The 23,677-nt window shown below is 38.1% G+C and overlaps 1 protein-coding gene across 3 annotated transcripts in view; it reads right to left on the reverse strand.

The window, feature by feature from the left end:
• The window catches only part of MSH3 (mutS homolog 3), a 118,122-nt gene that overhangs the window by 39,258 nt on the left and 55,187 nt on the right, over positions 1–23,677 (reverse strand). For all 3 annotated transcript variants that reach the window (XM_063319656.1, XM_063319657.1, XM_063319658.1), the window contains 4 exons: positions 16,066–16,198; positions 7,083–7,270; positions 3,460–3,628; positions 4–68 (listed from right to left, as the gene is read on the reverse strand). In XM_063319656.1, coding sequence (XP_063175726.1) covers positions 4–68; positions 3,460–3,628; positions 7,083–7,270; positions 16,066–16,198 — 555 coding nt within the window. The remainder of the gene's footprint in view (positions 1–3; positions 69–3,459; positions 3,629–7,082; positions 7,271–16,065; positions 16,199–23,677) is intronic.

Genomic DNA, 23,677 nt, shown 5'->3' on the forward strand with positions numbered 1-23,677 from the left:
TACCTACTAACCATAACCCAGTCAGATGGCACAGATGATTTATGGCAATTCTTGACTTCTACCAAAAACTAAAATAAAACAGAAACGTAGTATTGCACATTATGGGAAGTTAAAGGCTACAGAACCAGAGTCATCATATATCAAGAGATGGGTATGCATCAGAGGAAAACCATATTCAGCCTGAGGAGACTAAGCAGACACGAAGCTAATGTTCTTTTTTCCCCAGAAGCAAGGGTTATGACATACAAATGTTCTGCCGAAAGAGCAACACCTTTCCTGAGCTGTTCTCGCGCCCTGCCGTGTTGCTGCCCCATCTCTGCCGCTCTAATCCTCCATCCACTAACACGCTCTCCTCACCTCCCGCCTATCAAGCCAAAACCAGACTAAAGCTAGTAACTCTCTTACCTGATCCTGACCAGGCCTTGTAGAGAATTCAGCATTAACATGGACTCTACACTACATACCACCTTTACTGAGGGTACTCCTTACCAGTGAGATGTGCATTCCTGCCTACGGATCAGAGACTCACTGAGCCATAGCTACCTACAACACTTCACAGACAATTTCAGAGTGCTAGCCAAAAGCTAGCACTCTATCTACAGTACCTTGCTTCAAGTTTCGATCAACTTGGGGTCAGAAAGGGAAGGAATGGTGGAAACTGGCAGTAAGGGCGAGAGGCTTGCTCAGTGCAGTGAAATTTACACTATGCGTTTATTGCAGTATTTTATATGATTCATTTTGGTTATCTTTATAACACCAGCCTGAGGTCCTAGATGTCAAAGAATTGAGGCATTCTCAAATAAAAGAATCCAGCTGGAAAATGAATTTCTAGAAGAGATTAGATTAACCCAGAATCTGATCACCTTTGCAGAAAACCAAAAGACTCCCATCTGACAAAGCCTTTCCATTACAGTTAGTATGATTTAGATAAAACCTTCTGCACCTCACCAGAATAGCCTGCAATCACCTTCAAGTACAAACAAGAATAATCCTAACATGAGCACAAGACTCCAGCAAGGACATAGTGCACTAGTTCTTAATTTACCTAAGACACCTTGAAAATATTTGGTACCTGAACTCTGAAATTGCATAAAACACATGAGAGAAAGACTGAAAACAGGTAGAAGCAGAGATCTGCAAAGGTTTGAAAATGAGCCAACTGCTGCACCACTAGTGGTGTTACTGATGTACCGATATTACAGTTTTTAACTGAATTTCATCTCAAAACAATTAAATAAGCTGTGTTTACAAAAGGAAGACAGAAAATAATACCACATTTGTGTCTATGATAGATGACTAACTGAACTCAAAACAGCCTAAATTAACACAGACAGTTCAATTGCCTGGTGTGTTCGCGTGGCTAGTGAGAAACACGCAGAGAGGTTGCAATTTTCTTCAAAACAACAAAAACATTTGCTTTTTCATTCTTTAATTATTAGCCCTCTTAGATAAATATTTGCAGTATTGAATAAACCGGGCCCAAAGCACTGCTTATGCCATGCAGGAAGCAAACATTTTCCAAACGTACTACATCCTGCCTGAAATGAATAGCAATGCTATCACTATCCGGACAGACATTAGAAGTCTGGAAACAAAAGATAAGATAGATATGGGTGTAACCTCATATTTTGGAAAAGGTATGTGTCAACTGGATCTTCATCAGACCTCTAAGAAGAACTTGAGAAATATAAGTTACTAAACCGTGGGCTGACTGAAAATCTAACCATGTATTCATTATCATGGGTTTCGGGGCACACATGAAGGAGCAAGTAGTTTGATTTAAAAAAAAAAATAATTATTTTTTTCCTCTCCAAGAAGGCTTTTTCCCTAAACAGATGTTCAGAGTGGGGAGATACATAGAAGTTTCCTGGCAGCTTCTCTCTCTTCCATAACTAGCAAACCATAAACCTGCTTTTACCCACGTCTGTTGCAAAGAAGTGTTTGAATACTACATTTATCAGAGTGCTACAATGACATAAGAAGAATATACTGCACTGATCTGAGGAAGAAAGAGCTCAGCTCAAAGAGACTCTTATTATGCTTATGCTGTGCTCCTCCCACACGCTTCCCTTTCCATTACATCTATTCTTTTAGTGTCTTTCCTCACTGACCATCTTCTCTAATCTTTCCTCTACTGCCTCTTTTGATGTCTCTGAAACACTCCTACCAGATAACAGATATCCATTACCTCCGCGTTTCCTTTCATGAATTTACCAAGATTGTTCTTCATCTGCAACGGTTTCTGAGCCGTCCCCTGCTACAAAGGCCTCCTCTCTTAAATGTGTGCACAGTAACTGGTGCTTTCTGAAACTCTCCTGTCTGGTTCTCATCTGACTACTTCCTCAGATGCTCTCCTCTCTTTGATCAATTCTTCTCTTCTCCTTTCCTTCATGCGCATGTCATCATCCACTTCTTAAACCAGCCTCTTTGAGAGAAACCTTTCAAATCCTGGCTCTTCCCTTCCTCACACAATACTCAAACAGACTCTTCCTCATTTCCTCTTGGACTTCAACATCCATGCTCACAGCCTACCCAACTCTTAGCCACTCGTTTCCTCTTTTCAACCTAACCATCAAAAGAAATATCCACCCGAGCTCTTTGTCAAATGTTGCTCTCTGTAATACATCCCTTTTCACATTCTCTCTCACTTTCAGCATTGCCTGTCTGCTCCCTGCTGTGTCTCTTGGGTCTTTCTTCCTTGGTCCTCAATGTGATGGGGGGCTGCTTCCACCTCCTTCCCTCCCTCTCCTCACTGATTCATCTTTTTTACTCCCAACTCTCATTCAGTTTCCTAACTCCTTTTTTTTCCCCATTTTCCCCACCTTCCCTATTCTCAGTTCCCAACCTCACTGCTCCTTTCAGTTCCCCCCAAAATCTGGCAGGATCTGCCTTCTCTTTTTTTTTTTTTTGGCACCGAACTTCTCGGTTTACTGGAGCATGGCCTCCCTACACTCGTACAGCATCTAGCAAACAAAAGCTTCAGTCTGCAACCACCGTTTCTAAGAATTAAAAGTAAAATAACATTTATCATTCTCTAATACTGTTCCTCCTCTCTCCCATCTTTCAAATTACAGTCTTAATCAGTACTTACAAATCATTTTACCATTCTTCAAATTAACCTAATGCTGTGCTTCCTGGTTCTCTGAGAATGTTTCAGCAGTTAATGGCCACATAATTAACCTTGGAAGTATGCAAGTGTTTTTACATATACAGAAAAGCATAGCTTTACTGAACCAAATTCAACTGCACTAATGTGTTTTTATTATTTAAATCACTAAAGCAATTGACTTAAGAAATAAAAATGTGGCACTGTCACAAAAGTCTCTTTAAAGTTGTACATAAGATTATAGTCAAATGACCTCATCAAATACCAAATGAAGAGTGTTCTAGTTAAGCCTAACTTTTAGCTATTTTCCAGACAAGCAAGGGTACAGTCATACATAATAGATACCATATTACCTCTTGACCAGAAACTGTAACATACTCTGCAGAAGGATTCTTAATTTGTTTACGAATGTCCGGCAGATGCAACTGGATTTTAGAAAGCACATCCTGGATCTCCTCCTTTCTCTTTCTGATGACAGGAAAGTCTGTAAGGTCCTTGAACAATTGGGTTTTATCTCCAGTCCTATCCATAAGAAGCATAAGATAAAACAAGAGTAAAACCAAAGATATGTTCCCCAATTCTACTAGCGGCATCCATATTTTTATTTTTTATTCTAATTTGTTTTAATACTAGCGTTATTGATGTTAAATAAAGCTATTTATTTTCTAACTACAGCTTTTCTATTACTTGGTCGTAGTACAGCACATATACCAAAAGCTGCCATACACACTACATAAAGAGAAAGGAACTTTGCATACAAATCCTAAGAGGCTACACAAAGATAGCCTCCCCCCATTCTATTCAAAACCAATCTATTCCTGTTCCTTTCTACTCTATCACATTATACTCATTCTTATATACCAAACCCTGCTCACTCTTCTCTTTTTTTCTTTTTCTGTTTTGTCTCTCAATGTTCATCCTGCAGCTTTCTGTTTGGTTTCCCTTGGTCGAGCAGAGCAAGAAAAGGAAGCACAAGATCATTCCCTTCTGTGTCAATCTGTAATTCTGGAACACGGTGCAATTGCTGGAGCACCCCAAGTGCCAACAACATCTTTATCATGATTAAATGTGAAGGTCGAGATAACTTCTGCATAATGTGAACAGAGATTTTTGACACATTTAGAATTTGGCCAAATTTGGGTAGATTTTCATGGAGGACTGCAAAGAAAAATCCCTCCTACAAGGCCTTCATCAAAGCAGAACGTCATCAAGAGTTTCTCAGAGTAGCTTCCTTCTTTTCTCAAGAAAAGATTAACCAGAGCATTTTTAATACATGCAAAACAATGCTCTTTTGTAGTCTCAATGTCAGAAAATGACAGAATTGTTTTGGCTGCACTATCTCAGCTCAGGATTGAAATCTGAAACAGACAATGCTATTCAAATATTTTAAATTGGGAAGCTGAACAAGCTATTAAAAATATGGTTGGCATCAAAAATAACAAAAATTTATCCTAGTAAGTATTAGGCAAACATTAAAAACTAGTGCAACCAGCCCTAAGTTAATTGAAATATAGATTTGTATTTTAGAGCAAATACAAAACTGTAACAGTTAATTACATAATTGCCCTGAAATCTAATATTTGGAGATCAAGTAATTAGCAAACTGAAAGTAATAATAAAACATGGAAGTAATAAAAAGCCCAATATTCTACCTAATCCAATACCCCGTTGCCTGAGAATGAAACCAAAACAGGAGCCAGTGACCATACAGGAAACACAAAGCTGTGCTTTGATTTTTGCATTACATGGACCTAGTTAGTATATAAGTGACAGTAAAGATGCCATTTTAAAATACAATACTAATTTTTAGAAAAGATTTTGTGCTAATTAGACCTGTTTCCATGGGAATGCAAGGGAAAAAAGATCGCTAGTAGCCAGCAGCTGACTGTGAAGACTGTCACCGCTATGTGAAACCTACCAAAAATGTAAAAGTTGTCAGTTTAAAACAAAACACAAAATATTGAACTCCCCTGGAGCAGAGGGATGCTTTTGAAAACCACTACAGAATTTTATCCACACCACATAATAAAATGAATACATGATACAGTATACGATATGTGTGTGCAAGTGGGTGTGTATGTGTGCATGTATGTATATGAGTAGTCATCATGATTTCGATGAAAGAAAGATTCTTGAGTACAAATAATGTTGCCACACGAGTCTGAGATATATAAAGGCCAAATGGGTAAGTTATTTTAGTCATCTTGAATAAATGCAAATGAAATATATGCATTCTGCAAATCAATTATGGTATCTTCTACTTATCCCATTGTATCTTATTTTTGTATGCTATTCTACCCATCATCAACATAGAAGAGAAACCAACCATATTTTAAGCCTACCTACAGTAAATCTAGTATAATTAAGATACAGTCTGTTTTGTCATAACCTGCCACAACTATAATTGGATACATGCACCAGTAGAAATCTCATAATCCCACCTGTCCAACAGGAATAGCAAATATTTCTACCCTTCTCAACTTTTAAACTTACACACCTTGCATATGTCTCTAATTCAGAAGCAAATCAAGTAAGTTCTGGGCTTTTATTCCTAAATTTCTTTAATTTAAGTCCCCGCTGGAGAAAAAGTATTTTATAAGTAAATTGGATGCTTAGTTTTAGTCTGTTTTGAAAATAAAAGACCAAAACTATGCTGCCCCAATACAACTATACATTAACTATATACCACATCTTTCATCAAAGAAACTCTAGGCATATCACAGCCAATTATATCTCATAATATTACACATGAGGAAATGTCCAAAGTTAAATGACACTTGCTTATAGCAAGGAAGTTTAGGATGATCTGGATATAAAGCTGAATGATACTCATTTGTGTTCAGAATGTCCTCTGCACTGAAAGGAGACCAAAAATCTGCACAGTCAAGTGTTCAGAAAGGCTGGCTGTGCAAGCCAGACAGACTGCCTCTGTGCCTAGCATCAGGAGAGAACCTTCTTTTAGAAGATTTTATACTGCTTATTTTGTGAAAGACTTTTACCGGCCACAAGGTATTCCTCCTAAATCCTGTCCCCTGAGAGGCTTTTGTACAATCCCTGCCTTACTGAACTCATGTTCTTGCTTTACTATCCCTGCATCTTAAGTGTCCTGCCTTCTTCCTCCTGTGGTTAAAACTAGGATCTAGGGGTAATAATGGAGGCATCAGTTCTTCAGAAGAAACAGTACACAACAAATTAAAGACACTCTCGCTTATAATGCATACTCATTCTAATTTAGCATCTTCTTCCTTTGTCTACCTTTTTTTTTTTCTTGGACCAATGAAGGACAGAATTAATACAAAAAAAGTGGAGACAGCCTCCATACTTTCAGTTCACCTCTCCAAGACTGCAGGAAGGCAATTGCCTGACGACACCTAGAGCCTAAGGTAGGCCACTAACCCCAGAAATGCTCCAAGGGGGTACAAATCACACAGGCTACATGTAATCCTCAGAACTATTAAACTTCAGATTCTGTGTCATCAGTAAAGTAAGCATGTAAATAGATTTTCTTTAAAAAAGGATGGGTGGTACTCAAAGCTTTCATGAATTTTCACAAAAATAGTAAAAGGCATATTCCTGACAGCAGAGCAGCCACTCTGCTAAAAGTAAAGTATCTCTCCAAAGGGAAGTTTCTCTATTTAAAAAGTAATTAAGAAGTTGTTAAAATAACTTGAACAATACATATTTTGCTCTAAATTCATTCCCCAAAACAGCTGAAAAACTTTAAAAAAATTATTCAGACTGAGGCAGACACCCACTAGGCAAAATACTTGCTCACTTAGTTTAACTTTAAAAAAAAGAATATAAGCTGTAGAAAACAACTTCTGCTTTAACTAAAAGCCACCTGTACATACATAAATATAAAACCAAAAATATAAAACTAAGGTGTATTAAATCAAGATGCATAATTCACATAACTGAATACATTTAGTCAGAAAGCCTATGAGGCACGGAAGATTCATCTATTTTCTCTACTTACTTGGCTGCTTCTTCATTAAGGATCTTTAAATAATGTTTTACTGGGGAGAGAAGTTCTGGGATTTCCAACAGTGCATTTTGTAGTAGAGGAGTTTTCACATGAGAATGTATGACTGGAACAAGAGCTTGAATTTCCAAGTCCAGACGAGACAGGGTGCTGACTATCAAGAAAAACTCTTGGGTTGAGCACTGAGAAAGGGAGCAAGGTCTGAATCATTACAATGTATTATATTTTCATTAAATTCTACTGTTTCTTTTCTTTTTGAAAATGAGACAAAATACAATTATAATGTATGGACTGTAACACAACTGCATAGTCTTATCACATTCGCAATGTTAGTAAAGCACACAAATTGTTTTAACCATTCCCATTAGGAATCAATTGAGAGCTATCTCCATTACTCCTGTTGCTGGATGGAGGTGCGTAACATCTATGCAGTAGGCAAATAGCAGAAAAATGGGCTAATAATGTGCAAACAGCAAAAAAGCAGGTTGTGTAATTTTATGAATACCACAACTTGTCCATATGGGCTTGTGCATCTATGCTGTTACCTGAATCCCCAGGCTGCTGTTTTGGCAAGAGGGGGTTTGGAAAGACAAGGTCAGGCACAGAGAGGGAAAGTCTTGAAATAAGAAAAAAGGAGAGGGAGAGGGAAGAGAGGAGAGGGAAGAGAGGAGAGAGGAGAGAGGAGAGAGGAGAGAGGAGAGAGGAGAGAGGAGAGAGGAGAGAGGAGAGAGGAGAGAGGAGAGAGGAGAGAGGAGAGAGGAGAGAGGAGAGAGGAGAGAGGAGAGAGGAGAGAGGAGAGAGGAGAGAGGAGAGAGGAGAGAGGAGAGAGGAGAGAGGAGAGAGGAGAGAGGAGAGAGGAGAGAGGAGAGAGGAGAAGACCAGCAGTCACTGCTTAAAGTGCTTGTAGCCATTGCCAGCTTCAGCCTCTGGCTGGTTACTACTCCCAGGTCTATGTGATGAGAAGACTAAGGTGAACCCGGGCTTTGTCTTTCATGCTGTCCTACAGTGTTATGAAACAGATTTTCTACCTCTTTAAGGCAGCTAGACAGGGTATCATTGAAAGGGAACCTCCCAGATTGAAGCCAATAGCACACAGCACTTTCAGAGCTTGCTTCATGATACCAGCAGAGTAGGAGCATATTGGTTCCCTTCAGGCAGCTTCTCACCAAAAGCAGTGACTTATAAAACTAGAACTCCTCTCTCTTTCTTTTTTAACCATTAACATTGCTTCTGATGCAGATCGAATATTTTGCAGTTAGATTCTAGATGCTCTTCAGCATCAGCACAGTTTGTTACCTTTAGCTCATTTTTGAGAATTAGCGGTCATGGTCAAGATTTTGCAGGCAGGTAATAACTCCAACAAAACAATCCACCTCCTGCCACACTCCTAATCCCGTCCACTGACTTGTCCCATTCAACTGTCAGTTACCCAAGGTACTCAGGCTCCCCCTAATAAATTAGGTAATACTGATTCTGAAATGATCTTTACAGAACTAAGTTTGCATTTGTGCTACACCACATTTGCATACCAAATGGAAATCCAGTCCTATGAGACACTGAAATGCCTTCAAACCCTGCTGAATTCAGTGTCACTCCGGGACATTTCCATTTCAGAAGGTTTGAAAAAAGTTGTCCATAAATAATTATGCTGATATTTTTTCATATTTTACTGATCTGTAGAAACATTCCTTCTTCAGTCTTCTGAAGTTCTCCAATTGGTCAACTGACAATGCTGAAAAAAAGTGTGTGTTTTCCCCACCTGAGGATGCAAGGAAGCGAATAGGATATACTGAATGCTTCTAATGTAATATTCTTTGTCTGACGCATCCTTCTTTGCCTACATTTTTTCTCTCTTCTACCCAGGCAACACACAGTCTAGAATTTAATTTCTGGTCAGTATTTTGTGGTGATCAGTACAACACTGATTACAGAACACGTAGGCTTCAGTGAATCGCTATTTCATAAAACACATCTACATTTTTATTTTGTCATCCCTTCTCTTTCAATTTCTCCCCAGAGGTAAATTTTTCTTTCTCTTTCCTTCCCACACCCTTATGCAAGAACTAAGACAGTTCTCTCATCTATTACACTGTAGTTATTTCTCCCAAATAACTTCTGTACCCAAACTCAGAAGCAAGTATGAACAAAAATACTGGGCTGAAAAGGAACATTTTCTCTTCCTCCCCACATACGTAAACCCTAAAATAAGTTTACTCTGCAACGCCTACTAGCCCTTCAGAACATGAAGACTGTCTAAACACAACCTTCTGAAAACCATAAAAAATAAATTAAGGTACACTCTAGAGGGCCTTAGCCCTCTTCTCATTAAATACATGTTACTACTGTCACTAGTGATGGAAGAGTGGCCTCCATGTTGTATAAACACAGAATAAAGATACATATAAACCTGCAGCCCTGGCAATCAACTATGGACACTGGAAGTTGTACGTGACTAAGAATAAGGCTAGAAAGAAAATAATTTATAAGGTTCATTGCTATGTTCACCAATTTGCTGCATCATAAAGGCTATTAAACAAAAATAAAAGTAAAATAATTCCTGGCCATTTAGGATGCATTCAATCACACAAGTAAGTAAATGTAACTGAAGTTATCACGAAGCCGGTATCTGTTAGATAGTCTCCAACTAACCTGAAACATGGCTGTGTGATGAAGAACTGAACTTGTCACATCAAACAGGCAAGGTTGGTAGATATTGACTAAAAAAATATGCAATTTAACCATAATATTTCGTGGCATTCAGGAAGGATAGAGATTACATTCTGAATGTTTCTGGAAAATCTAAATTCATCTTGGTTTCAGATCCATGCAAGTTAGGGACAGAAGGGACCCATCAGGTGGTTTCCCTGAAAATGCTCATTTTTTCTGCTTACCACTTCCCTTCAGAAACTAATCCATAAAGCAGTAAGTATCATAATGTAAAAGTTTTATCCAACATTTCACTTCATTATAGTAATCCCACTATCTCTAGCTTTACTCTTTTGTATTACACTAACCCAACTCCCTCTTTGCTGTTAACTCCCTTCAAACACCTCTCAACCTTCTGTTCTCCTTTATTCATCAATTTAACCGTCGATAATCTTTTAATCTTTCTTCATAAACAATCCATTATTCAGCCTCATGAAAACTTTGGTTCTCCATGCTGCAATTTATCAACATCTTTCTGATAATCTGGAACTTACTTATTCTATCTTGTAAAAGCCCTGACAACAAAATAAAACAAAATAATAAAGCAGTAAATCTGTCAATGGCATTTGAAGTCAAAGCACAAAAGAAATGTCTGAAAGACTAAACAAATGATAAATCCAGGCTTGGCCTCAAAGTCAAAGTCAAATACAGTATGAGTGACTGCATCACCATCATCAACCTTGATACAGATAAAGGATAAAATTCTGCAAGACTTCCCTTGCTACAAAATGTACTGAAGGAAGCAAAGGCTGAAGCCCTGCCATGCGAAATTGCAAAGTAGCTCCCTGACAGACAGCATTACATGATTCATACGAAAACAACGTCCAGAAAAGAAGAATGAGCAAATACGGACAGTAAGAAATACATCAGTTGAACAGGTGGTGTTTGTTTGGGTTTTTTTTGTTGAATTGCTCTGTAAAAAAAGAAATCAAATAGGGAGTTATACACTACCCGTATGACGGTGGGAAAAAGAAGAAATTTTAAGAATATATAAGAACACCTGTCTGAGGTGTTCTTCAGTAAGGGTGGTGAGGCTTCAGTAAGGGGAAGACACTAGATTTCAAGGCAGTGTCACCTATTAAAAGAATCATCAGGGGAATAAAAAACAAACCCCAACAAACTTGTTTGTTTGTATACAAAAGACACTGTAAACAACCCTGAAAGTTATCCTGAGATTTGTCAAAGGATGCTTAATGAATATGCTGATGCTTCTCACAGCAACTCTGACAGCCTACACACCATAATAGTCATCTAATGAGTTAAAACCTATTTGATTCTAGTATGAGCTAGTCTACGGTACCTTTGGAGAATGCAAATTCAGCATGCTTTACTGCAAACAACTTCATTAAACACAACATTCCCAAGAAAGAGGGTGAACATACACATTTTGTGCTTATTCAGAGAATTACTGTTTCCCCTGGCTTGATTTTAGTAACACTGCAGGACTTTGCATCTAAAATTTAATGGCTCCACTGCAGAAATGATTTACTAAGCAAACAGATAACTTGGAACAGATGCATAAAAATAACTCTGAAAAGCTGGTCTATGTTGAAGTGGGACTGATTCCATTTAAATCCTAAGTAACCTTACAAAAGCTATATAACTGTGTTATAAGTTAGAAGCTTTTAAAATACAGTAAAAATGGTTTACATAAAGCAGGATTAATAGTCGTGCATTCACAGAAGATTCTCACAAGCTCATTCAATGCTATTTTTGAAGTCTAATTTTGAAATGCTGTCAATGATAGCTACAGCTTCTCTGGCACTAGAAAAATAACCTCAGAGATGACAGTGATGCCAAACAATACTTTCAACTAGCAGTTTATCAAACTGTACTGAAAATGGTATAGCTGCCACTGAGAAGAATGCATGAGAGAGGCACAGCAGTATGCCACGTCTAACATCCTTTCAACAATACCGAAAGCAATTTAGCCTTGTTTGCGTTAGTGAAATTGTTTCCAACAGATCTAGAAGGGAGCCACAGAGACCCACAGCTGCCAGCCACTGACCGCTCCAAGTTAAAAGCATTTCTAATAAAAAAAGTGGAAGTTGAAACACAGCATACATTTATCACTCCTTTCCAACTGTAATAACTACCTTTATGGTTTTAGTATAGCGAGTATACTAGGAGAAATTAGGTATTTCATTTTAAGGTTACTATGTCCCCTTGCTATGTCACTATTTATATTAATCAGCTTAATGGGAAACCATTAAATCAGCATTTAATAACATATATCTAGAAATGCAAATTCTTTAAAAGATTAAAAGTACAGTGTAGGCAAGATGTGCATACTGCTATCATAGAACAAAAAGAGGAAAAAAACTAACGTGTGTTAGACGAAGTCAATAATATATTGCTATGGGGAGAATTTATTTTAAACATTCTATAGAAACAGTAACTAATTTCCTAAGCAGATATGACAGGTATTGATTTCATAAAAGAGAAAGAAATCAGAAAACTATGATTTTCTCTGAATCTTCAAAAAAATCACACTATCTTCAATGAAGCGTGAAATTCCATGGAAGGGCACATTTTCAGCATCATTCTGGCTGACAAACTTACATTAAAGATTTTAAACACTTATCACCCAGCTGAGCTGCACCCTTCTCCTCTGAGGAGTCTGAGGAGTCTGAGCATGACAGTGAAATAGTGAAGTATTCACTGAAAAACTGAAAGGCAAACCCCACAAGGAGCCTGTAGGCAGCCAAGCAGCAAATACCCAACTTGTAGCAACTGCCTGCTTTATTTGGCACAGGTGAGCAGCCTGGTAAGTGGGCAGCAAAGTTTTAGAGACTGATTCAGAACCAAACAGGTTTTCCCAACTGCAGCAACTTGTGAGGAACTCCGAATGAGGGACAGCCTATGGCTGGAGTTAGGAGCAGAACAAATTGAAATGACATTTTACAACACATTCCGGTAAAGTTTGAATATTGACCTCACTCCTTGTGTAGGAGTTCAGTGAAACAGCTTCACTTTAATGTGATCTGTAAATTCAATGACCATTTGTTATGATGATTCCTGTCCACTTTCATGACTGAGCTTTAGTCAAAAAATAATGTTTATTGAGCAAAGGGTACAAATAAGATAAACACTCATGGATCAAGCTTGTATATTTATCTTCTGAAACACACTGCACGAAACCGGGCATGAAACCAGCAAGCAACACCAGGATGGCTCTGTAGGACACATTTGTAAAAGTACTGATGGCATGTTTACTCTGTACTGGTTTTTAGACCTACTCAAGCACAGGCCTCTCTGACTGCTCTCTTGCCATTCAGTGCACTCCAAGGCAAGGCTAAACAGTCATCACATTAACTGAGAAAAAAAAAGTAGCGCCCTGTCATTCATATTTCCCACTGTCCTGAAATGAAGAGCACAAAAGGAAATGCATGTGGCCTAAATTTTACTCTACTATTTGGTGGCTCTCTCCAGAGGCTAGAGGGCATGGCTGAACTGGGTATTGAAAGCATTGAGCCAATGTGTCTTCCAGCAAGATCTAATTCTGCATCAGCTCCAGGGACCATTAAGACAAAACTCTTGACAATTCCCTGTCTCTCAGTCTCCTTTTGAAGTCAACTCCTGAATGTTACCAAGAAGCCTTCAAACAGTTCATCTCCAGACATCCTTTTCTTGACATAGAGAAGGGCGAGGCCATTCTGTTGTTGACAGTGTTTCTGCCTGGCAAGATGTCAGGTGCTGGAGCCGCAAGAACTGAGAAGAACAATCAGTCCTGGTATTAAAATTCCTCCCTCCATAGCAACAGTAACTTTGTTCTTGTCTCCTTAACCATTCCCATAGACCTTTATCAGGCTGGGGCAAACTTGGAGCTAGTAATACGACCTCCAAGGTAATACCTAATTCCCACTACAAGAATGCTTTTCTAATTACAGATTCCTCATACCTGAGGAGAAAACAGCAATGGGGTTTGGTGGTTTGGGTCCATGGTAATGGGAACTTGTAGAGGGTCAGATTAACAATTGCCAGTTTGAACGATGCCACCAGGTAAAAATCATTAGCAGACTTATTAAAAAAAATATTAATAGTCAGACCAGGAAAATATACAATGATGTTATTTACCAGAAGAGTTCCTATAAGGATGCTCTGCCTTGCAAAATCAGTTCCAAAACAGAGTACTGGTTTGTCTTCATTTTTTTTCTGTCTCCTCTAGAGGTTACTGGTGCAAAGTGCATTGCACAATAAAAGTTCTGCAGTGGCTGATCTGAACAAAAGATGTTTGGAATGACTGAGACAACCCAGCCACCTCTGCACACTTCAGAGGTCTCCCTTCCTGAAACATACCTCCTTAAATAATAACATTACTGAAGTTTAAAGGGCATGAATGCCAAAATACTTGCCACATCCACCTATATTTCCTGCAGCTGACACTGAATTAACAAGCCTGCATTACAGCATATTCCTTTAGTTAAGCCAACAGTGAGCTTCACTCAAGAGTTCTGTAAGCCTTAGAGGGAATGAAATTGCAGGGAACCTCATTTTGAGCATGTGGGAGACGGACATCTGGAATTAACAGAACTGGAAAGGCTCCTAGTGAGAACTGAAATGGCAGCATTTACTGGATATTCTGAAAAAAAAGATCATGAAAACCAGTTATTCTGTGTTCTTGAATATGTATCTGCTTTGCAGGGACCTTTCTTCAGGCTCCATATTCACTGTCTGTCTAGACTGTAGAATGTTTCCCAGAGAGTGCTTTTGATTCTTTATTCAAAACAGACCCCATCTTTCAGGGACATTTTGATCTCCTCAAAGTCCTAAAGATCTTCATTGCTTTGGATGTTCTTCACTGTGTTCTGCAATGGATGACAAACTAGGTTTTTACTAAGGGAAGCTTATTCATCAAAGGAAGAGTTTGTGCTTGGATCTTCCTCGCCCTGCATTTATCCTTCTTAAGGATTCTGCTGGAGCACTTTGCCTCTCCTGCAACTTCTTTCCAGCTTCTGATTCACTAAACATATCTTCACGCTACAGCGGCTGTTGTTAAGACAAACTACATTGTCACCTCATTCCAAAAATCACATGAAAATCCAGGGCTTCTGAATGGTTCCACCTAAATGCCAGCTTTAAAGCTGAGAAGGGTAAGCAACCCTAAAACAGGAAGGGTCACCTGAAGAAACAGATACAAACTACTACAATAAAATAAAATAAATTAAACAAAAAAAGGAAGCACAGGATAGCAGTGGAGGATTGCCAAGATGTTGTGAAATACAGATGTATCCCTACAAACCTTATTACATACTACTCAACCTGAAATGAGTTAAACCATTAAGAAGTGAATTATCTAATTCCTGGACAGTTCTTTTGAAAGAACATCGTATCATATGGATACTGTACATTTTAGAAGATGGGGAAGTTGGTGCACACTCCCTCTTTTAATAAATTTTATTATGGCTGGACCTCTGTATCCATTCATTTAAATATGCAAATCTTTCCATGTGCCTAACACTGCTACATTATAGCTTTAAAAATTATACAAGAACAGAGTTTCACATTTTCAGAGAGAGGAAACCTTTGTGCTGTACCATCCAAAGAAATTAAAACTTTGCTCTTCTACCCACCTATTCCTTTATCTAAAACAAACCGTCAAAACCTCTAAATATAACAGTGAAATAAAAGAACATGAAGTACTGCACAGGTGCCATTAGCACATTAATCTGCTTCAACTAAGAATTGTCAGTGTCTCATTACAAGTAATTCTTATTAAAATGTGCAAGTGAGATCCAAATTACAGAATTTATAAACAAATTAACATTCATTTGAAAACAGCCAACTACAGCCAAGTGAGTTGCAAGTGTGATTTTAGATAAGCATACAAAATGCAATCCATTGTTTTAAAGGGAAATAATTTATGGCACAAGGATTTATGGCACAAGGACCTATTGCACCATCCTATCTCACTGAATCCAGCCACTAAGTCATGAGTACCGTAGATATTTTTCCTGTTAGCATTAGCAATATGATGTATGTATTCTGGAATTCTATTCAGGCATTTCTTCTATCAGCATATCACTGATAACAAATAAAATAAGATTCTACCATAAGGTAAAAATAACTTCACAAAACCTGATAACAAATAAAATAAGATTCTATCATAAGGTAAGAATAACTTTACAAAAAGTTACATCCCTTTGTTATTTCAGCTTCAGTCTTGTTAAAAAGAAAATACTTTTAAACAAACATGCAAAAACTATGGAAGTACATTAAGATAGAATCACACCACTTAGAAAATAACAGATTAATGTAATTACGGATATACCTTTTTGTGAAAAACACTGCAGAGGCCTCTCTCTATATCTGGCAGCTTACAAAGAAGATTTCGAATCTGACCAAACACACTGGATTCTGACAGCAGAATTTCAGACACAGCATCAAGCCGGGCATTTATTTCACTGTAAAAGAATAATCATAAGATTAATAAATAAAACTTGTGTTTCTCTGAGGGGAAGGCATAGAGCTAGTGAACTTTTTCCTTTGGTTTGTTTTGGTTTTGTTAGGTTTTTTTAAACTTTGACTACAGTCACATTCTCATGAATAGGTAAGTAGAAGAATTAAGAAACGTGGAGAATCTTGTGCGTTCATTCAAGATGTAAGCAAGATCCTGGATATATGCTCATTATCCCCTCTCTGTGCTCAAAACAGCCAAATACACACTTCAGTGCTCATGTCTATGTGCTCAGGTCTAGTGGTATATAATATAAGCAACATTGAATCCTGAATATCTAACTCAAATTTGCAGGCACGTACCTGGGGGAGGGTGAGTTTACATTTGAACTCTATTTAGCATACTTTATTCCAACAGGGTATAAATACTGGTTACCAATTTGCCCCTCTACTTTTGACCCAGACCAGCAATTGGTAATTACATGAATCAGAACTATGTTCGGTTTTTTGCTTCTTTTTTTCTTTTTCCCCATAACCTGCAATACGAATCTCAGTATTCCAGGACTGAAGTCAATCAATGAGGAAACATTTTTTTATGCAAAGAAATAATTCTATAGTTATTTTCACCTTCCTTACAATCATCTTCTTACAGCCACTGTCAAAAAAGAGCTTTAAAATGGAAAACCTACTGCCAAGGTTCACCTCAATTTACATTGCTGCTAACGGCAGTTACAACTTTCAATATATCCACAAACTGGCTGTAGATTGCAGAGCTAAAGTAAACTCCATTTCTGCTTTTTGTGGAACCAAATTGCCTCAATGTGTCTTTCTACGAAAAGACTGAGATTAGGGGTGCATGGATGCATACAGCCCAAAGGAAACAGAGTGAAAGGTAGTGAGGTCACTGCAAGACAGCAGTGAAAGAGATGTGTCAAAGCTGAATAGCACAATTCCTCTGAATGTAGCTTTTACATGTTCAGACTTTACCTTTGAGGTAACTGTGTACACTGCAAAATAGGGTCAACTAGGTGAAAGCTATGGTAAGATTTGCTGAAGCAACAGAATTCACAACAAAAACCATCTGTTTCAGATCGTGTTTCCCAAGACCCCTCCCCACAATGTGCTGCTGGGCACACTCTGCGGGTACCATCACGCTGGAAGGCTTTAGCTGGCATTCAAAAAGTTTCCAGCAAGTAAGGCTGAATCTGAAACATAACGTTCCAAGAAACCTTAAAAATCCTTAAGACATCCCAGTGCTTATTTTAAAAGCCTTGTGTTTTCTCCCAGAATGACAAGTAAGCCTTATTACAACATTCTCCTCCTGAGACAAGAAAGCTCAAAAATTCCCACGCTGCTATGCGTCCGTCTGTCCATCCACCCTTGCAGGTTAAGAAGGAAGCAGTTCCTTGATACTGACACTTCATATACCAGTCAAGTGTGTGCAAGGCAAATACAGCCCAGCCCACATCTGTTCTCACAAACCAGAGAGATGCTTAGAGCTCTGCCAACACAGAGGGAAAAAAAGTAAGGATGCAATCAAAATGTAAGATTTTGGGAAAAGTCTGCCTGTCTTGCCCACAGCTTTTTTTGAAGAATTGCTGTGCCACTTGCCACTGTAGCTACTAACAAATACTATCCATGACGAAATCAATGAAATTAGGCAGCTCCACAGGTTGCAGACATTACAACAGAGGCCTCTGGCCCAGAGAGACAGCTAAATCTAAGAGTCCTTGAAATTTTATTACACTGCATGTGAAAGAGAGAACGTCATAGACTGGATGTGCACTTGGATATACATAAATCTAACGGCATTTAAGTGCCAGGATTTTTGCAGTGACATACCGCTTTATACTAATATCGTAAAGCCATCCCCTCATCTGTCACAAATGACACATTTTCATTCCCAGAGCAGCCTTGCTGTACAAAACCAGGATTTGCAGTGCCCCACCTGTCACCATCTACCTGGAGCGCAGGTAGATGCACTCCTCCACAGCCACCGTACAAACTGGGGGGATGGGCTCCCTGCTGTCCTGACCCCAGGCACCTTGGGAACTCAGTCGGTGACTTCTGCACTGGACAGCAGACTCTCCCATCACACCACAGCACCCAAAACACTCCACTATCCTGAAAGACTGCTTTTTCCCAGCCCTGAGGAAAACCGACTGTCAGACTTTGTAGGCTCTGCTCAGCAGCCCTGTTACAGGCCACAAAAACACCTTCCTCTTCCCCACGACCGTTCCACTCCAAATGCACAAAATTAAACATTGCTCCTGTTTCTCTGGGCAGCCAGGCAACCTGCAAGTAACAGCAGCACAAAGCAGCTGCCGTCAAGTGCAACTGCTGAGACCTTTAGGGGCTGTTTTCAGCACAGAACACGTCCGAGCTTTAAATCTGATCCTTAGGAGACACAATCACGTATCTGGTGTATGCTGGCTGATTTACCAAAAGTTATGCAACGATATAACCAAAGAGCAAGCTGTTGACATCCACACAGCGTATTCAAGATAGCAGAGATTTAAGCTTTGTACATCAATTAGTGAGACGCTCTAAACTATATCTGGATAATGGAAAGGAAATTGAGAAGTGTTAATATCAGTGACAAAGTAATAAAATACCCCAAGTATGCAGGTTTGAAGGTAGCAAACAGCTATACTGAAATTCTGAAAGGTCAGTATCATCAGCCACAATTACATTTTCATGGAGAATTATTAAAATGCGCTGTACTTGAGACCCTGGAACACTCCTCTGCATGAAGGAATAACGAACTGTTAAAGTATAAACATGTGTACCTTAAAGAAGAAAATAATCTGTATTTTTATTATAAAAAGCACATATAAGCAGCAGAATTCTGTTCCAGAACACCGCCACTTAATTTAAACAGCATGATTATATTTACGTGGCCAATTGAAAACATACAGTAATATGTAAAATAGATGCAGATATTCAAAAAACTCCTCCCTTCAAAGCTTAATCTGCACTTTAATCACCCTCACATATGGCTATGTTACTGTAGCTCCAGTAATCTAAAACTAAGCATCCATAGAGTTTTTCTGCTTTAATCCTACAAATAAGAAAGGGTCAGGAAAACAGCATCCAGTATCAAATGACCCATTTTTTCCACCTGAAAACATAGTGGGAGTCCTATTTCAAAAGCCTGAAAGTACAGGGAAAAATTATGTAAAACTTCACATGTATGAGGAAAGAAGGACAGGGAAGAGATATTATAAAAGCAGCCGGATGATTAATTTCAAGGTATGCTTTTAAACTTTAAATATTTAAACTAATAAACATTTCGTTGAGGACCAATATATTATCCTTATCAGTTGTTAAACCACCTCAAAAGAAATTTGTTCTGCACTGCACAGTTATTCAGCATATTCTGTGTACAGTTTGGGGTTTCTAGTCTCTGCATAATCTGGAAAAAAATTCCACCACTAGAAAATCTGAATCTAACATTATACAAAGAAACTCAACAGCTTATACTAAGAAACTGTCTTACATTTTATAAACTGGCTACAACTTCGTTCTCTATTTATGTGGAATATTAGCCTATTCTTTCCCATCTGTATAAACCATGTCAGCAACCTGAGCTCTATCCAATTTTCCAAACAATCTTCTGTGAAATAATGTAACATAAGACAGTTGACTAAAAACAGTACACTTACTTCTGCCATACTCTCCATTTAAGAATAGCAACATTAATACAACACTAAAATCGCTTTGCAGTGTATTTAAACATAACAAAACCTAACTGCAGAATTTTTTATTTTAGTCATTTATAAGAACTACTTGAAATTAAATCATGAGATACTCCCCTGTATTATTCTGCTGCCAGATATGTGAACAGTACAGAAAATTATCAAATACAAAAATATTTGAATCCTGAACTAAAAACTATTTTGACAATGCCGAAGGCTGCAGATACGAATGCACTGCACTGAATTAACATCTGAACATCTTAACCATCTAAATAGAATTGATGGTTGCTAGTGTGATAACAGATATGCCGATCTCTCATACAGTGAAGAAAACCTAACATTTTTAGATGTGATAATGTATCATTACATTGAAATCAGACTGAAATCAATAACATAACTGCGATATAAGAACTGCAGAAAATTTTCAGTCATACAAGGTTTTATTTTTATACAAGGTAAATAAGTACAAATTTATCATAAAACTCATAATCTCTTTGTGCATTATGATAAATGCACGAAGTATGAGTTCATTCATCACAGTAAGGACATAGCTCAAGCACAGTGAATGCACAGATTTGAAATTAGTTTTATTACACCTGTTTAGAGATCTCAGCAATACATAAAACTACCAGTCACAAGAATTTAATGCCTGAAAAAAACCATAATGAAGGGTATGAAACAACAAACATTGCTTCCCATGAACTATATTATCTAGATCAAAGCCTAGTAGCCTCCCGCCTAACTACAGCATTTCAAAGAAAGAAAATGTATTACTTAAACATTGGGAAAATGCAAGATACACGTGGGTATCGATTGTGCCTGAGGAAGTCCCTGAACCGCAAATTGCTAGAAGCTGGGAGTCTTCTGGGGAGGTAACAGTACCCAGTTGCCCGGTTCTCATACTCTTCTGTGACACTGGCTTCTTTCAAACACAGGACACAGTGAAGGCCATTCTGACTTCTGTTGCTTTATATTTTGGCTCACTTGATATTTTGCTTTTATTCTTGACCTTGCTTCAGAACACAGCTTACAAATGAAGACATTCTAGGAGTTGATTAAGTTAAACAGTACAGTGGTTTTTTGCTTTAGATCACTCTCTCTCATAAGAAGCAATTAATGCCATCAAAACCCAAAGCTGTGTAGAATTACACTATGCAATCAATAAACTGTATATATCTTTTTAAAGAAAAAGCAAACAAAAATAAACAGTCTGTCTCTGGCTTTTTTACTTAGGTGGCTAAGTTAGAATCTGGCTAACTTTATGGGATAAATTCTGAAATGTTAAATGGAGCTGTGACCGCTGGAATTTTATGCATTAGCAACAAGGAAAAAGTACAAAACAATGGTAATTACTACAGTGAAATTTACATGAAACATAAAAAAATTAACATCCTTCTGGACCTGTTCACTTGTTTTTCTACATGCAGAAGAAACAGAGCAATTTACTCTCAAAACTCCAAATGTCTCAGACCCCTGCAGAGAGGTCCAAAGTTCCCCTAAATAAACATGCAACCACGAGAAGACAATATTCCGGAATGGATCTCAAATACTTAACAGCAATATACAAGTACTATAAACTTTGTCTTCACATCTGTTAAAAGAATATGCAAATGGTAATCAAACACTTTTTGTTCATGTTCACACACAATGTATTTCAGCTATTTGTGCCAAAAAAGGGAACCATTAGCTTCTATAGCCAACATGAATGAATGCCTGATTACTACATTTATAAGGAGTTAGACACAGCATTCAGTGGTACCAAAACACAGCTAGCAAAAATGAATGAATACATGTGATGATGCTGCAATCTTTTTCTTTACTACAACAATTTTGAGATCTCACGCATATGCTGTAACCTGCATTTGTGCATTTTATATTGGCACTGATGCTATAAAATCTTTATTCTTAGGAGAAAAATTTAGCCGGTGAAATTCTGCTGTAGGATGGATGGATTTTATTCCTAAATCACTGCTGCAAAAGAAGATTCTAATCCAGCTCTGGATGACAATGGCATTAAATGGCAACCAGTTTAACTTGGAATTAAAATAGGTTTCTTTAAAGACCTTTAGGTAGTTTGTTTTACTGTCCAGATATCTTAATTAAGGGAACAATGACAAAGTCAGACTTGAAAGACTTTCCTTTAGGACCGTATTTTTTGTATAAAAGTATAAATAAAACAGCACTCAATCCATTCAAAGCAAGAGGATTTAGAACAAGCTGGTTTTATATTAGGAAAGACATGTTGTTGCCAACATCACTATAAAGGGACCCTCTTCTTCCCAGCTCTACGGTACATATCCTCCAATTAAAAGTCATGTTGCATTAGTAATACCAGTTTACACTCTTTCTCTTCTTTAGTGGTAGATAACTGTCTGCAGTTCTGAATTTGCTAAATCTATAGTCATTCTATGATCTTGCAGGCAAAGTAGGTTCAGACTAATAGTAATTATTACTACTTTCCTACAAGGCTTCAATTCAGCCTCCGTTAAAGCGTCATCTCATCCAGAACTGGAAGAAATGGGGCACAAAGGCTACTAGAATCACAGGAAAAAATCCTGAAATCCTGTTTCTAAGGGGTAATTAAAAATTTGGTTTCTCTAGCCTGCAAAGCAAAGGTCAAAACGTTTCTGGCAACTCTCTAAATACATACCATTTTTCTCCTTCCTTGGTATTTAAACAAGGGTGAGGTTTTTTCCTATTTCAACACAGTCTGACATGGGCAAAGCCTATTCACTCCAAAACCTTGAGCAAACCTTCCATGCTGGAAGTTACATGACTTCTGAGATCTGTATTTAGGGCATTCTGCTCTCCAAAATCTTATCATTAACTTCATTACATTAGCTTCTGCACGTCATACATAACATACTAAAAAACTGAGAAAGTCAACAGAATATTAAAGAAATACAATTTAGGTAGTTGTGGATCACTCTGTCTGCACAGGCTGCGTAGATCAGTCTGTCTGAACTACTTCAAACCACAAATACCCTCAAAAACCAGTAGATATCACCCCAAAGAGAGAGCATAGTGCAAACTAGTATGTTCACATCATACACACAACAAACATTTTATCACTTCGTCATCCATCCCCCACACCTAAGCTTTTAAAATTTTGCACTAGATACTCTTGTAACTCATAACCTAGGCACTTTTGCAACAAAGGCAAACACCGGCATTTTCCAGGTTATCTAGACAGTGAAGTCTCTACCTTCTCCCTGGCTACAGTACTAGAAATGACACTTCATGAAGTCCACCCACTGATATTTAAAAGATATTCCACCTCTCCAGGAACAGACTAGGAGGGAGAGGGAAAAAAAAAAATCTCTTATGCAATGCTTTCTATACATACAGGCCACAGAGTTCTCTGCACAGGAATGGAATTCTACATATATTCCCCTACAGTGGCTATAAATTGCTCAGTATGATACACCCATCATTTATCTCAAGTTCTACTTTAAGCACCTAGTTACAGCTTTATTAGCTTTACAGTCTGAACTAATATGGAAATAACAAACCTCCATATAATTGGCTACTTATCTGCTTTTTTCACTTTTGAACTCTGTTCAATTCCAGCCAACCTTGACAAGGATGAGGAAGGTGTTTGTTTGATCTCAAGGAAGCAAATTTCCTACAAATTTTGCAAGAATCAACAGCTGAGGAAGGCACAGATACAAATTTATAGTCGATGAGGAAAAGCATGCAGTATTTATTCCACAGTTGTCTACTCCGGACTCCAGACTGGACAAGCAGCATTGCTACAGCCTGGAGCCAGTCATAACACTTAGAGAACAG

Source organism: Chroicocephalus ridibundus, chromosome Z (assembly GCF_963924245.1).
Source record: "Chroicocephalus ridibundus chromosome Z, bChrRid1.1, whole genome shotgun sequence".
Lineage (NCBI taxonomy): Eukaryota > Metazoa > Chordata > Aves > Charadriiformes > Laridae > Chroicocephalus > Chroicocephalus ridibundus.